This window comes from Microcaecilia unicolor, chromosome 7 (genome assembly GCF_901765095.1).
Source record: "Microcaecilia unicolor chromosome 7, aMicUni1.1, whole genome shotgun sequence".
Lineage (NCBI taxonomy): Eukaryota > Metazoa > Chordata > Amphibia > Gymnophiona > Siphonopidae > Microcaecilia > Microcaecilia unicolor.
The window spans coordinates 44,813,847-44,827,284 of NC_044037.1; the positions used below are offsets into that span (position 1 = coordinate 44,813,847).

A 13,438-nucleotide genomic window follows, 5' to 3' on the forward strand; every position below is an offset into this window, starting at 1 on the left:
TGTTGGTCCTTGTCTCCGGAAGATAGGTACGAGCCGTCTGAGAATCCAGCAGAGCTCCTATGAATTTGAGTTCTGTACTGGGAGAAGATGGGACTTTGGATAATTTATCACAAACCCCAGTAGCTCCAGGAGTCGAATAGTCATCTGCATGGACTGCTGAGCTCCCGCCTTGGATGTGTTCTTCACCAGCCAATCGTCGAGATAAGGGAACACGTGCACTCCCAGCCTGCGAAGCGCTGCTGCTACCACAGCCAGGCACTTCGTGAACACCCTGGGCGCAGAGGCGAGCCCAAAGGGTAGCACACAGTACTGGAAGTGACGTGTGCCCAGCTGAAATCGCAGATACTGCCTGTGAGCTGGCAGTATCGGGATGTGCGTGTAGGTGTCCTTCAAGTCCAGAGAGCATAGCCAATCGTTTTCCTGAATCATGGGGAGAAGGGTGCCCAGGGAAAGCATCCTGAACTTTTCCTTGACCAGATATTTGTTCAGGGCCCTTAGGTCTAGGATGGGACGCATCCCCCGTTTTCTTTTCCACAAGGAAGTACCTGGAATAGAATCCCAGCCCTTCTTGCCCGGATGGCATGGGCTCGACCGCATTGGTGCTGAGAAGGGCGGAGAGTTCCTCTGCAAGTACTTGCTTGTGCTGGAAGCTGTAGGACTGAGCTCCCGGTGGGCAATTTGGAGGCTTCGAGGCCAAATTGAGGGTGTATCCTTGCCGGACTATTTGAAGAACCCAACAGTCGGAGGTTATAAGAGGCCACCTTTAGTGAAAAACTTTCAATCTCCCCCCCAACCGGTAGATCGCCCGGCACGGATACGTTGATGTCGGCTATGCTCTGCTGGAGCCAGTCAAAAGCTCGTCCCCTGCTTTTGCTGGGGAGCCGTGGTGCCTTGCTGAGGCGCACGCTGCTGACGAGAGTGAGCGTGCTGGGGCTTAGCCTGGGCCGCAGGCTGGCAAGAGGGAGGATTGTACCTATGCTTACCAGAAGAGTAGGGAACAGCCCTCCTTCCCCCATAAAAACGTCTACCTGAGGAGGTAGATGCTGAAGGCTGCCGGCGGGAGAATTTGTCGAAAGCGTTATCCCGCTGGTGGAGCTGTTCTACTACCTGTTCGACTTTCTCTCCAAAAATGTTGTCCGCTCGGCAAGGGGAGTCCGCAATCCGCTGCTGGATCCTATTCTCCAGGTCGGAGGCACGCAGCCATGAGAGTCTGCGCATCACCACACCTTGAGCAGCGGCCCTGGACGCAACATCAAAGGTATCATATACCCCTCTGGCCAGGAATTTTCTGCACGCCTTCAGCTGCCTGACCACCTCCTGAAACGGCTTTGGCTTGCTCAGGAGGGAACTTGTCCACCAAGCCCGCCAACTGTCGCACATTGTTCCGCATATGGATGCTCGTGTAGAGCTGGTAGGACTGAATCTTGGCCACGAGCATAGAGGAATGATAGGCCTTCCTCCCAAAGGAGTCTAAGGTTCTGGAGTCTTTGCCCGGGGGCGCCGAAGCATGCTCTCTAGAACTCTTAGCCTTCTTTAGGGCCAGATCCACCACACCAGAGTCGTGAGGCAACTGAGTGCGCATCAGCTCTGGGTCCCCATGGATCCGATACTGGGATTCGATCTTCTTGGGAATGTGGGGATTAGTTAATGGCTTGGTCCAGTTCGCCAGCAATGTCTTTTTTAGGACATGATGCATGGGTACTGTGGACGCTTCCTTAGGTGGAGGAGGATAGTCCAAGAGCTCAAACATTTCAGCCCTGTGCTCATCTTCCACAACCACCGGGAAGGGGGTGGCCGTAGACATCTCCCGGACAAAGGCCGCGAAAGACAGACTCTCGGGAGGAGAAAGCTGCCTTTCAGGGGAGGGAGTGGGATCAGAAGGAAGGCCATCAGACTCCTCGTCAGAGAAATATCTGATGTTCTCCTCCTCCTCCCACGAGGCCTCACCATCGGTATCAGACACAAGTTCACGAACCTGCGTCTGAAGCCGTGCCCGACTCGACTCCGTGGAAACACAGCCACGGTAGGAGCATCGAGAGGTGAACTCCCTCAACCAGCACCAGCGAAACTCCCTCCGCCGACGTTGTCGGGGAGTCTGCCTGGGAGGCGGCCGTAGCCGGTACCGCAAGCGGTACCGATACCGGAGACCTCACCTCGGGCAAGGGGCCAGCCGTCACCTCACTCGACGGTACCGGTGGCGCAAGCACCCCCGGTACCGGAGGAGAAGGGCGCAACAGCTCTCCCAGAATCTCTGGAAGAACGGCCCGGAGACTCTCGTGCAGAGCGGCTGTGGAGGAAGACTGGGAAGCCGATGCAGGTGTTGAGGTCAGAGTCTGTTCTGGGCGTGGAGGCGGTTCCGGGCTGTCCAAGGGGGAGCGCATCGACACCTCCTGAACAGAGGGTGAGCGGTCCTCCCGGTGCCGATGCCTACTGGGTGCCGACTGCCTCGGCGACCCAGAGCTCTCGGTACCGAGACGGGAAGGAGACCGGTGACGATGCTTCTTCGACTTCTTCAAGCGAAGCATGTCACCGGAGCTTCCCGGTACCGACGAGGAGGACGTAGAATCCAACCGTCGCTTCCTCGGGGCCGAGGCCGAAGAAGGTCGATCTCGGGGGGGGGGGGGGGGGGGGGGCTGTACCGCAGGAGCCCTCAGGGCAGGGGGAGACCCACCCGAAGGCTCACCGCCACCAGCAGGGGAATGGACAGCCCTCATCTGCACTCCAGACGAAGCACCACCGTCCGCCGACATCAGCAATAGCGGAGGTCCCGGTACCACCGGCGTCGACGCAGCCTTTCGATGTCTCGGTACCTATGATGCAGGAGGTAGAAGCCTCGATGCAGTCGATGCCGAAGACTTCGATGCTGTCGACGTCAATGCACTCGATGCCCGTGCTGTTGTCGTCGAAGAGCCCGAGAACAACGCGTTCCACTGGGCCAATCTCGCTACCTGAGTCCTCTTTTTCAAAAGAGCACAAAGACTGCAGGCCTGCGGGCAGTGCCCAGCTCCCAGACACTGAAGACACGAAGTGTGCCTATCAGTGAGCGAGATTACCCGGGCGCACTGGGTGCACTTCTTGAAGCCGCTGGAAGACTCCGATGACATGGGCGGAAAAATCACGCCGGCGAAATCAAAATTCGCGATGACGAAAGGCACCAAAAAGAAGGGAGAAAAAACCCATACCGAGGCCAAATAGGCCGGTCCCGAAAGCGAAAGGAAACTTACGCGGGGAAAAGCTGGAAACACGGGAAAGGGGTAAAGACCGGAGCGGTCTCTCTTTTTTTTTTTTTTTTAGCGAAAATCGCGAAGACGCGCGAGGTCAACTTGAGGGGCACGAAACGGCGGCAAAACACGACCGTCCCAAGCGCGGACAAAAGAAGACTGACGAACACGAGCCGGTTTGGGCGGGAAGACGGCTGCGCATGCGCGGTGCGCGCATGGGCGCGCGAGGACTAGCAAAGGCCTTTGCTAGTGAAGTTTCCGGTTGGAGGGGGCTGCCGTGGACGTCACCCATCAGTGAGAACAAGCAGCCTGCTTGTCCTCGGAGAAGAAATATTTTCTCCGATTCATTTTAAATTTACTACTTTGTAGCTTCATTGCGTGCCCCCTAGTCCTAGTATTTTTGGAAAGCGTAAACAATCGATTCACATCTACCCGTTCCATTCCACTCATTATTTTATAGACCTCTATCATATCTTCTCAGGAGGGGATCGGAGGAGGTCCGATCCTAGATGTTGCCATTAATGTATAGCATTGAGGAAGGTGAGAAAGGTGGAGGCTCTTTCAATTTCGATGCATCCCCAGTGTCTGATGCAGGTCCTGGAGCCACAGAGACCAATGCCTCCCATGCCAAACATCGATAAACCAGACTTCTTCCTATCAAAAATCTATTCATGCTACTTTTCACAAACTCTAATGCCTCTTCTTGACAGCTGTGAACAGAGTTTACAAGAAGATGGATTATGACTGAGCCTCAAGCAGTGCAGGTACTAATTATGGGCATCCATAAGGGACATGGTCATACTGCACTGGGTGTACTCTTAATACAACTGGAAGTTTTCTGGGACATGGTAAGAAAAATAGCTAGGATGAAATCAAAGTCAGGGTCTTTTCCACCATCAAAGCTTGATGGTGAAAGTCCCCGACCAGATGCCCAAGGAGGCCTCATGGGCCACGAAAAAACAAAGATGTGCTGAAAAACCTGACTAATTAAATTTTTAAAATGGAAAAAGAGAGGAAACACTGGACCCGTGCAAACACAGTTACTTAAATAAAAAAAAACATCTTGAGCGCTTCCCTTACTTCATTTGTGGAAATTTCTTTTTGTTACCAGAACTTTCTTTGTATTGGCAGTACAAGTATTCCTTTCAGGAGTAGTGTCAAACTTAATGCTATTGATTCTAAGTTTCTCTGAGAAGCTTTACTTCTTGAGGGTTTTCTGAGGCTAGTGCACTGTTCCCATGTCTCCAAGGTAACCAAATACCACTGCAACCACAATGAAAACTTGAAGACGTGCTGTATTGGAGAAAGCATAAAATTGCATCTACACTGGGGGGGGGGGGGGGGGGGGGGGGGGGAGAAGAAACACACTGATTTGGTCCCGCACAGCAATGGCAGGCAAAAAAGGATGCATATGCATGGTGAACCACTCGACTTCTACAATGGTCGTTGGGGGATCCGATGGATGACATCACCCATCAGACTATCTGTATCCTGCTGGCCCTCAAAGAAAATACAATAGACCACATGTACATCATCTTTTGAGCAGGTGTAATTCTGTGCAGGAGATTTTGTGTGTACTGGAGTCATTGCAGGTACCCTGTTACAAAAATTCCCACTAGCTGCTTACGTAGGAGCTGCTTTCTGTTTCTTCTGTTCCATGTGTGGATCTGTTATCTTCTATCTGTCTTCTTGAGTTAACAGTCCTCGGCCTTCCCTTGTGTCCCTTGCCCTTGCCTCTAGGCAGTGAAGATTCCAACTGATGTTCATTAATGTCTCCTTCTAATTCATCTGCTTCAAAGTGTTCCAGCATAAAAGAAGACATAAAGTTAGTCTTGAAAAATAGACAAAGAAAACAACATAATTAGTAAAACATCCATTATATACAAATCAAAATTTAAAGAAAATTAACATCTCTATGATGAACATGAGGTCTGATGTTTATACAGTTCTGTATAACTGACTTGTATTTGTAATCTTTAGCATTATAAATCACTAAATCTGAAACAGAGCAAATTAAAAATTAAAGAACACTTAACATAGCAAATGGCAAAATTTTTAATTATCTGAATTACATAAAATGTGGAACAGAAAATATTCATATAAGGGGCAATAAATCTAGTTTTTCTATATAAATAATTTCCTTTAGTGCTGTATATGGCATTTCTATTGCTTTCGGGTGAATTGTGGATATGTGCATTATCACACCTGAACACACATAGGACAATCACACACTTACGGTAACAGCTGGAGCTGCAGCAGCACAAATGAGAGGAAGAATAAGAAAAAGACAAGTGCCAATAGTGTAAAGCAAGGAAAGATAGTGCCTTGTGGGAGAGGAGAAGTGAAGAAGGGAAAGGAGAGTATACTTTTGAGGAGGAAGAAGAAAGAAATGATATGCTGGAGAAGGTAAGGGAAAGATGTAGTGTATCTGGTATCTGGTCAAGTTAGGATGGGAGGGGAGACAAATGCTAGGTGTCACTACACAGGTTTTTTGAAGTCTGCATAAGAACTTCAGAATAGCCATACTGGGCCAGACCAGTGGTCCATTTAGCCCAGTATGTTGCTTCCAACAGTAGCCCATGCCACAAGTACCTGTCAGAAACCCAATTAGTAGCAACATTCCATGCTACCAATCCCGGGGCAAGCAGCGACTCCCCCATGTCCATCTCAATAACAGACTACAATCTATGGTACAGAACAACATAATGGTGAAAGTATGCTACCCTCCACCTGGACAGATGAAGAGACAATGAAAAGGTAAAAGAAAGGCTAACAAATTTGGGCAATTTTAATTACTCTCATAAGGATTGAGTAAAATGTCTCATCAGGACATGTTAGGGAGAGATAACGTTTTTATATTCTCTAAATGACTGCTTCAATAGAGCAGTTAGTTCAGGAATCTACCCAAAGGGAAAGAACTATAGACCAAATTTTCCATTCTTTTTCATCTAGACCAGTCCAGAATGCATGGGATGTAACAAAGTAATCCTCAATATGAGTGGAAAGAGGAGGCTCCTGCTGCCAAAACAGATTCAAAGGCTACCACTTCCACAGTACAAACATCTAATCTATAGTGTTTAAATAAAGAGTTGACCAGACAGCAGCCCAGCAAATATAAACAGGCCAGACAGACTCTACCCAGTCACCACACCCCCTGCACTACTGCAAGTGGAGATTGTTCCTTGAGAAGAAAAGCTGAAACATCACTTCCTTCAATAATGATCAATAGTTTTATTTGTGTTTGGTGGAGCTAAGAGAAGTGAAGCGGTTACAAAGGCGTGACTGTGCTTACAAAATTCAGTGGCCACCTCCACATAACAGGACTCTTCAGATATCCAAGAATGTCAAAAATGAAAGCTTATCACCCCAGTTCATACTAGGAAATGCAGGGAGTATCACGTCAAGCCAAAAAGTAACTAACAGCCCAATGATGCAGGCCATTAGCGCCGGACTAGCACCCGCATTTACTTTCACATCCATGATCAGCGGGCAAACAGCACTCACACCCCTCAATACCGCAAAGCTCATTTAAATTAGAATTAAATGAGCTCTGCTTGTATTCCACCCATATGATCAGAGTACAGTGCTCTGATCATAGGGGCGGAATATCGCCTTAACCCTATGCCAGCTCAGAGCTGGTGTTAGGGTTAAGACACTGCTCTCCCCCCCCCCCCCCTTAAGAGTGAGGCAGGTCGGGCTGCCACTGTGTCCAGACCCCCGCCATCGCTTCAACAGTGGTGCCCTACTGGCTCCCCAAGCCCCCACCCAGACAGCGACATAAGGGCTGGAGGTCCAGTGGACCTCCAGTCCTCTGACCACCCCCCCCCCCCACAAAAAAAAGGGCCCTTATATGGTAGGGAAACCCTATCCAGCACATCCCAGGATGCACTCGGCAGGGCGACGCCATTCTGAAGGTGGAGCTGGAAAAGGAGGGAGTGTGCTACTCCCTCCTCCATCACGGAGGTACAGGTGGGGGGGGGGGGGGGGGGGGGGGTTGTTTGGCTGCTAGACCACCAGAGCGGGGGGGGTTGGGTTATCAGCCCACTGGGCTACCAGGGATTTTTTGGAGGGTTTAAGGGGGTCGGAGATCCACTGGATCTACAGCCCTCCCCCGACCCTTGTGGGGGGGAGGGGGGCCTAGACCACCAGGGCTCAGCGATGGTGGGGATCCAAAGGACCACCATCTCCCGCATTTGACAGGTCCGGGCTTTTGACAGCCCGGACCCGTCAAACAACTGCGGGAGGATTGTGCCTGAGCATGCCTCCCGCACTTTTCTCGTATGATTAGAGTTAATAATGTACCTAAATTTGCATGCTATTAGCTTCGATAATGGGAGCGTTACTGCCCTGCGTTGTTCCGGTGCTAATTTTAGAGCACCATTTGGAACATCTTTGGAGCCTAAATGACTACAGATCCCTTCTTCAGCAACCAACAGAAAGGGGAGCATGCAGAATAAAGCTGGCAGCTCTAAAATCCTTCTGCCAGAACAAACTGCCACCAGGACCACCACTTTTAGGGTAAGAATCTTCATGGTCACATTCTTAATTGGTTCAAAAGGAGCTGCCACAAGTACTTTCAAAGCCAAATGGGAACCACCAGACACACAGGTGAGTGCATTGAGCCATGCACTTAAGGAAGCCCACTACACTGGGGTACAACTCCAGTTAGTAGCCTGGTTGATGTAAGCCATCATTGTGGCTCCAGTCAGAGAAAATAGAGAATAACATGGGAACGGGGACAAACTTTGTCCCCGTGTCATTTTCTACTTTGAAGCCTGTTAATTAACTGGACTGTTATTTATATTAAGTGATGCCTACAAAAATATTTTGATTTTTTGGAAAAACAAGCAAACATACTGGCCACAACTAGCAAAATTTGTATGGGAGATCCTGTACATCCTGCTACCAGCACATCTTATAAGAAAACAACTTCTATTCCAGGAAGGACTGTGGAAGACAGGAGAGCTAGACTGAATCCTGAGATTGTTGATGATTTCTTATTTATCCACAGATTTAAAAAACATAGTGCTTTATAGGGCATATTTTTCCCCTCCAGGGCATATAGAACGAGTTGTATTTTATACCCCTGGACATTTCAACAGTGTGAATTAGGATTCCTTAGTGTAGTAGAAATCACCTATTGTTGGGGTTGGAATGGTAGAGGGTGGTAGTGGGAAGGAGGGTTATTATAGCTGCTCATTGTTATTATTGTTCTCTATTTGTAATTTATACACAACAGTTGCACAGCATATTATTCCTTTTTATATTTTAATAAAAAGATTTAAACATAAAATCATAAATGCTTCTGCAGATGAGGACAGAACCCACGGGGACGGGACCGGGGCGGAGACAAACTTTGTCCCCGTGTCATTCTCTAAGACAACAGATTGCTGTGCTTTGCACTAGACACCAAAAGGCGTACAAGGCTCTCCATATGACCCTTGTCTCCAATTAGTTTGCTGACCAAGATGCCTTGGCCTTGTACCATTGATGGGCTCCCCAGCCAACCAGGATGGCATCAGCCATCACCACCAGTCAAGTCTGGGGAAAATGAATGTTGGTTGGCTTTGTATTTTTATTTACATGATGTTTATTCGATAAACAACAAAGAACGCTGTACAAGAAAAAACTAAAATTTGAGTATCCAATAAATTTAAATTACATCTACGTAGTTTTAGTTTAGCTACCCCAAACCTTCTACACTTGCTCTTCCCCAAGAGATGGTTTTTATGACCTATTTGCACATTCTCCAACAGAATTTGTGGGTCCCAATTCAACACCACTCCGTTTTATGTCTGAAAATAATCTTACACCAGAAAAAAATATATATACACTAAAAATTTACCTCCCGAGTTGCATGTGGTTTTCCTGTGTTTTCTGCAATAAATCCTGAAAAAAAAGAAGTTGAACATCCATAAAAGCAACTTGCAAGACACTACTTTCTACATTTTGGGTTTTATGCACCCAAATATTTTATACAAACACTTGTAATATTTATTTATATTATTTATACCCCACAATTTCCCACCGCTGGCAGGCTCAATGTGGCTTACAACATTTAGTTAACAAACAGGAAAGTACAATAAATTGAAAGTGATACGGGTGGCGTATTATTCGGTACAGACAGAATAGTAGTGAATGTGCATTTACTCTACACTCACTGATGCTTGTATGCACACTAGACTGGAAAATCCTGAAATAACCAACTCGACCAAGAAAACAGTTTCATATTCTTAAAGACTGCTTGATAAATTCAGAAGTTATCAAAACCAGATAAAATAAAAAAAGATAAAAACCAGTCTTAACAATGCTTACTGCAAACTTCAGAACAGAATGGAGTAAAGGCAGAAAGATTATCAGCTTACAGTTTGATAACGTCCAGTGCTTTTGATAGAGCTGACCATGACAATACTATTCAACCTGTTAGACTATTTTGGTATAAGCGGCAGTATACTTCAATGGTTTAAGGGCTTTCATGTCTCAAGATATACTACCAAGTAAAACAGTCAGGCCTCATTTCCGCTCTCTGGTCCCCAAAATGTGGAGTACCGCAGGACCCTCCTCTTTCTCCCATTTTGTTTTATATAATGACGACACTATTAGGTTATATACTTGAATCAAATGGATTTAAATCTTTTATGTATGCTGCCGATGTCACAATTTATATCCCTTTTGCTAATTATATTAAAGAATTCTTAAAATAAAATCTGGTCTACACCTAATGGAATCACGGCAAAATTTCAAACAAACTTAATAAAGAGTAAACTAAATTCTTAATATTAACAAACCCTTACCACCCAGTAACTTCCAAAACCTTTACTACTGACAATATAACATATCCACCGGAGTACAGTTTGAAAATCCTGGGAATAATGACTGATCAACATCTTTCATTTGAACCACAAGTATAAAAATTAGTGTCTAATACAGTCAAATCATTATGGAAATTGTAAAGATCAAGACCATACTTTCTAAACACAATTTTTAGATCACTAACCCAATCCTTAGTATTATCTAAATTTGACTACTGAAATGCTAGACTTAAGACTTCATTAATCCGAAAATTACAAACTGCCCAGAGTATGGCAGCTCACCTTGTACTTAGAGCTCCCCGCTACTCCAAAGTGACCCTACCTCTACTTAAATTACATTGGCTCCCTATAAATGCACGCATTAAATACAAATTATGTGTATTCGCCCACCAAATAATTTATGGTTTATCTCCAACCTATATGCAGAACCTTACTGAGCTATCAACAAGTAATGCTAAAAAAAAATCCTCCAGAGACTTCCTTGTATTACACTTTCCTCAATGCAATAAAATTAAATATAAAACTATTCACACTGTTGGACTTTCGTACCAAATGTGCTATCAGGTGGAATTCATTGTCTAAGCAATTATATCAAATTGAAGACTATTTCATATTTCACAAACTATTAAAGACACATCTGATAAGCCTGATCATTAACAGAAACAGTCAATCCTCTAACTTAATTAGTGACAATACCTGTGACGATACCTATGACTTCGGTCACATCTCATCTTGAATATTACAAATGTGTATGCTAACTTGACTTCATAATTTGTTATTTGAATCCTTTATCTACTTGTATGTATGTAACAAAAAATGACTCATTTTGTATCTGTTATAATGTGAGCAGCATTGAACTTGAACTTGTTTGAGATAATGTGGGATATAAATGTCAAATAATTAATGAAATATAATCTAAACTACATTTAACAGTGTGTTAGCACGTACTTTAGAGAATTGCCCCCTTAAAGCAGTATTTCAAGATGGTGGCTTTGAAAAGTGCCTTATTTCTATAATGGTTCCAAATGTGGCCAAAAATAACCACTTTCTCTTGTACTGCTGTGAACTTCACTTTCTCTTGTACTGCTACGAACTTCAGTTTCCTCACTTTATAAAATATGTCTATTTCAGAAAGCAAGTAGCAAAACTAACATATGAACAAATTATTATTTTTTTAAATGTAGGTTATCTATACCTTTACTGTAGATACGGGGGTGAAGAAAATAGGACTAGTGCTTTTGTGTAATGTAACCACCTATTTTGGACACACCAAACTTTTAAAAAGAAAAAAAAAAAAAGAAATCAAATACAAAATAAATCCAATCCACATTTAAGCTCGGTGTCATTTACCTATTGTCAAAAGAGCAAAAGTGAAGCCAAATGAATAGAACGTGGATACAAGAGTAACTGGGGATTGAAGGATTTATGAGTGAAAACAGCCATAGGAGCCAACTTTTCAAAATGACTGGGGTGATAAATTCAAAACACATCACCCCCCTCCCCCATTAGACATAGTGAAAGAATTGCTCAAGCATACACAGAACTGGCACCTATAAAAACAGAATTAGCAACTGAACACAGTTAAGGTAGAAGACCTGCATTAAGCAGAGAAACAGGAAAGTACATACTATGAGGACTATGCATTCCTCTCATGCAGTCCTGGGATTTCTTCTGCTGTAACATATTTTATATAATAAAAGCTATAAAGGCAATTCTATAGATAGGTGCCAACTGTGCACATTAATTATAGAATAGCTCTTACGTGCATGATTGTCACCACTAATTGGCAATTATATACATAAATGGTAAGTGCTATTCTATAACATACGTGCCAAAAAAAAAAAAACGCTTAGCATGTTAAGTGTTAGGGGGTGCTAACATAGGCAGAGCATGAGCGAGTCATGGGCACATTTCAGATACATGTAATTTATAAAATGCTATAAGTACTGCGCACTTCAGGGAAAAATTAAGCACCAAGAGTTGGCATAACTGTTGGTGCCTAGCTTACACTAACATTCTATAACGGAATCTTGGCACTAATTTATAGAATTGCTAACTTTAAGAATTTATAGAATTGTTACTTTAGTGCTCTTACATCATGTCCCACCACCTCTTGTTTTCAAGAAATGTCCTTCCCACCATCTCTTAAGCTGTTCAAATCTTGCTTATGCTGTAGAGGTATTACTGATACCTCGGGTACAAATTCTGATGACGATACCTCATTTAATTTGGCATTTATAACCCGCTTTACCAACAAGTTCTAAGCAGTTACATTTAACAGTATGTTATCAAAAGATTAGGTAACATTAGTTAGTAATAACTTACAGTGGAACTATTCAGTATACAGTAAACAATATTACATTTGTGTCATAATCCTTCCAAGATTTCTTGCCTGCTATGGTTTAAGCAGAGTAATACAGAATTAGGGTTCCCAGATCTACATCAGTCTAAATAAAAAGTATTAAAGCCTGGATTGTCACACATGATAAAGTATGCAACACATTATAAATGAAAGTGTCTTACAAGTAAATGCCTTGTGAGGGGTTTTCCTTCGTTTGAGCCTTGTCATGTAAAGCACAGTAGTAATGATACGTCCTATGGCACGTTTTTACATCACAGCCAACAGTTGCTCCTGGACAATGGCACAGTGAACACATCTGCAAGGAAAAAAAAAATGGAGAAATGCTAATTAGGTCTTTGCTTTTAGAACTGGTTTTGATGTTCTTTAGAATAAGAAAGTTTACTTGGGTTTTTTTTTGTACAGTCTTTAAGCCCCTGCTTACTCCAGCAATCACACAATAGCTACATGTACAATTCATGATAAAGCCATATTGCATGGTCCCCTGCTGACGGCTTCTGGGGTGCATAGCATTGGCCCAACTGGGGGAAAACTCTCTGGCAACTAAATGAAGGCTAACAGCACTTCAGCTTCAGGCTGCCCAAGTCATAAAACAGCAGCAAATAAAGTTAGGTCTGATTCCTGCCAAGATGGAAGCATGGAAAAGTGTGAGTATCCCAAGGCTTTTCTATCAAATATCTAAGAAATTTAACAATAATCAAATGAAGAGGGATCAGCTGTACAAACACACTAGGGACAATTCTGACTAATCTGTGTAAAGTACATGGGTACTGTATGTGCATTGAAAGTACTCAATCTTTGCACCTATTTGTGGGAGCAGGGGAAAAAACAGCACACACTTAAATACCAAATGTTTTCTTCTCTTAGCCTCAAGAACACACATAGTTGATTAAATTTGCTATACCACTTTTGTTGCAAGCAAATTAAAGCCATTTACATTAAAAGCGATACAATAAAAACAGGAAAAACAGAAAAGAATGCCAATAAGAATAGGAAAGAACACCATAGAAAAAGATTGCAGATAAAAGATCTTATTATGTCCTATT

At 44.2% G+C, this 13,438-nt stretch overlaps 1 protein-coding gene across 2 annotated transcripts in view; it reads right to left on the reverse strand.

Moving 5' to 3' along the window:
* PHF6 (PHD finger protein 6) overlaps window positions 1–13,438 on the reverse strand; it is a 130,376-nt gene that overhangs the window by 84,370 nt on the left and 32,568 nt on the right. Inside the window, exons 5-7 of one of the 2 annotated variants that reach the window (XM_030210049.1) lie at window positions 12,557–12,690; window positions 9,067–9,110; window positions 4,849–5,009 (exon numbers count right to left, since the gene is read on the reverse strand). In XM_030210049.1, the coding sequence (XP_030065909.1) occupies window positions 4,849–5,009; window positions 9,067–9,110; window positions 12,557–12,690 (339 nt within the window). Of the gene's footprint in view, window positions 1–4,848; window positions 5,013–9,066; window positions 9,111–12,556; window positions 12,691–13,438 lie in introns of both variants that reach the window. The other variant, XM_030210048.1, reaches the window with a different exon arrangement.